General features: G+C 39.8%; 1 protein-coding gene across 2 annotated transcripts; it reads right to left on the bottom strand.

The window, feature by feature from the left end:
* Positions 1–62: 62 nt before the first annotated feature.
* Positions 63–1912, bottom strand: LOC109341965 (ARM REPEAT PROTEIN INTERACTING WITH ABF2-like). 2 transcript variants are annotated; one of them, XM_019579934.1, is made up of 8 exons: positions 1867–1891; positions 1646–1827; positions 1396–1559; positions 939–1111; positions 734–854; positions 571–645; positions 379–473; positions 69–224 (listed from the first exon to the last, which is right to left on the bottom strand). In XM_019579934.1, exons 1-8 carry the CDS (start codon positions 1878–1880, stop codon positions 110–112), a joined length of 939 nt encoding a protein of 312 aa, XP_019435479.1. In that variant the 5' UTR covers positions 1881–1891; the 3' UTR covers positions 69–109. The 2 variants fall into 2 exon arrangements, with proteins under 2 accessions (XP_019435478.1, XP_019435479.1); XM_019579933.1 differs by having other exon boundaries at positions 63–224; positions 1646–1912.
* Positions 1913–1924: the final 12 nt, after the last annotated feature.

Genomic DNA, 1924 nt, shown 5'->3' with positions numbered 1-1924 from the left:
GGGGGCAAATTTGGAAATAGGAATTATAAAATGATTGGTCCAAACTAAAATTCAGGTGACTTGTAGTCTTAGGGTCTCCTCCCTTTCAGTGCATCCACATCGGTACAAGTCATAAAGGTATAGTCAAAACAGTAAAGTGTATGCTTACCTTGCAGTCTGAATCAGTTGCAGCAAACTGTCCAAGTAACAAAGCTGCTTCCCTCTGGCTTTCAGAGCAGCAGGAGCTGTTACATAAAACAATATTATGATAGGTCAATAGAAAGAATCCTTATAATGGATATATTTTATGGAAGCATATTGCCATGGAAAAAAAGCTACAAATTGAAGATAGGTGTCACAGAGGGAGAAGGCATTGTGGTGTCAGAACGGAGAGTATACCTAAGTAACCCAATAACAGGTTGCAAGGCTCCAGCAAGAAGAACTTCTTTCTTTATATTAGGAGAAGAGTGAACCAGATTTCCAATAACACCAACCTGTAAAACAATAAAAGTCATGGCACGTGTGCAGAAAGAGAACTGCAAAGGCCAAACGAATACTACTGCAAATTTAGCACTTATAAACCAGAAATACCGCTTCATAGTGAACAGCAGCATCTTCCGAACGAAGCATTAGAATCAGAGTTGGAAGAGCATTGCATTCAACAATCTGGTAAGCCGTGATGTTTAGTTTAGTGACATACTCGTATCATATTAAAGTCAATTCAAATTCCCAACTGTCAGCAAAGATCACTTACCTCATTTTTATTTTCATCATTTTTAAAAGCCAGGGTTCGCAATGCACCAGCAGCTGCCCTTTGCACCTTTGTATCAGCCACTTGCAGCAAGTCAACAAGTGGTGGGATCCCACCTTCCATCCTACATATTAAATCCAAGTAATCATAATAACAGTCTCATTCCAAGATAAATTATAATTGTTTGGTAGTCTTTGAATTAGCAAACCTAACACGGGTTTTGATGCTGCTGTTTTCGTGAGCAAGATTAGTGATGGCATCTGCAGCCCTACGGATAAGACTATTAACGGCACGAGATGTTAGGCCACTATTGTGCCTCTTCAAAAGATTAACGAGATGTTTTAAGGCACCATTGTCAACAATGAACTGTTGATGTTCTGGCTGTACAAGGCATTTTAAACCAAAAAAATAGGTTAGATCTCCAAACACTGTCTTCAAATCTTCCCTCTACCATTCAGAAAACAGTCACATCATTTTGCCAAAATAATCCGATAGTACAAACTTAAAAGGGGAATAAATAAGACATATAATCAACACTGACTAAGGGAATTTAGGGTAAAAATACATCTCCCGTCAATATATTAAAAATAAGTGTAATAACCTTTATAATGTGAACAATACACAGAGTTGAGAATAGTGAGTATAAGAGAGGAAAGAGAAGTTACCTTGACAGCAAGAAGACCAAGTGCAAAAGCACTCCCTTTCTCAACCTCATGCTCAAACGGCAATGGGTTGTGAAAAGAATCATTTGGATCTAATGGAGGTGCTTGAAGATGCATAACCAAAGCCGGAATAGCTCCTCCTTCAACAATGACATTAACTACTTCCTCTAAACAGAAAAAAACAAAGAAATGAAATTGAATGAAATAGAGAGAGAGGCAGATATAGATATAGAAAAAAGAGGGAAAAGTAAACCATTTTTGGCGAGATCAGCGAGGACGTGAGTGGCACGCTTAGCGGCGGCGCGATGAGAATCGTTGGAAGAGAAGGAGTCGGAGAGGATGGAAACCTGTTGAGCGACGTCGGAGAATAAGGTGGAGAAGTGAGATGAGTCATCATCTGAGAATTCATGCTTCCTCTTCTGACCTTTCCTCTCAGGGAGGCACTCCTCTGAGGCACCCTTCTCAACAATATCCATATCCATAACCATCTCTCTCTCTCTCTCTCTCTCTCTCTCTCTCCCTCTCTCTCTCT

Source organism: Lupinus angustifolius, unplaced genomic scaffold (genome assembly GCF_001865875.1).
Source record: "Lupinus angustifolius cultivar Tanjil unplaced genomic scaffold, LupAngTanjil_v1.0 Scaffold_1163, whole genome shotgun sequence".
In the NCBI taxonomy this organism is placed as follows: domain Eukaryota; kingdom Viridiplantae; phylum Streptophyta; class Magnoliopsida; order Fabales; family Fabaceae; genus Lupinus; species Lupinus angustifolius.
The sequence above is the reverse complement of the archived record's forward strand: the minus strand, read 5'-3'. Positions and strand labels throughout refer to the sequence as shown.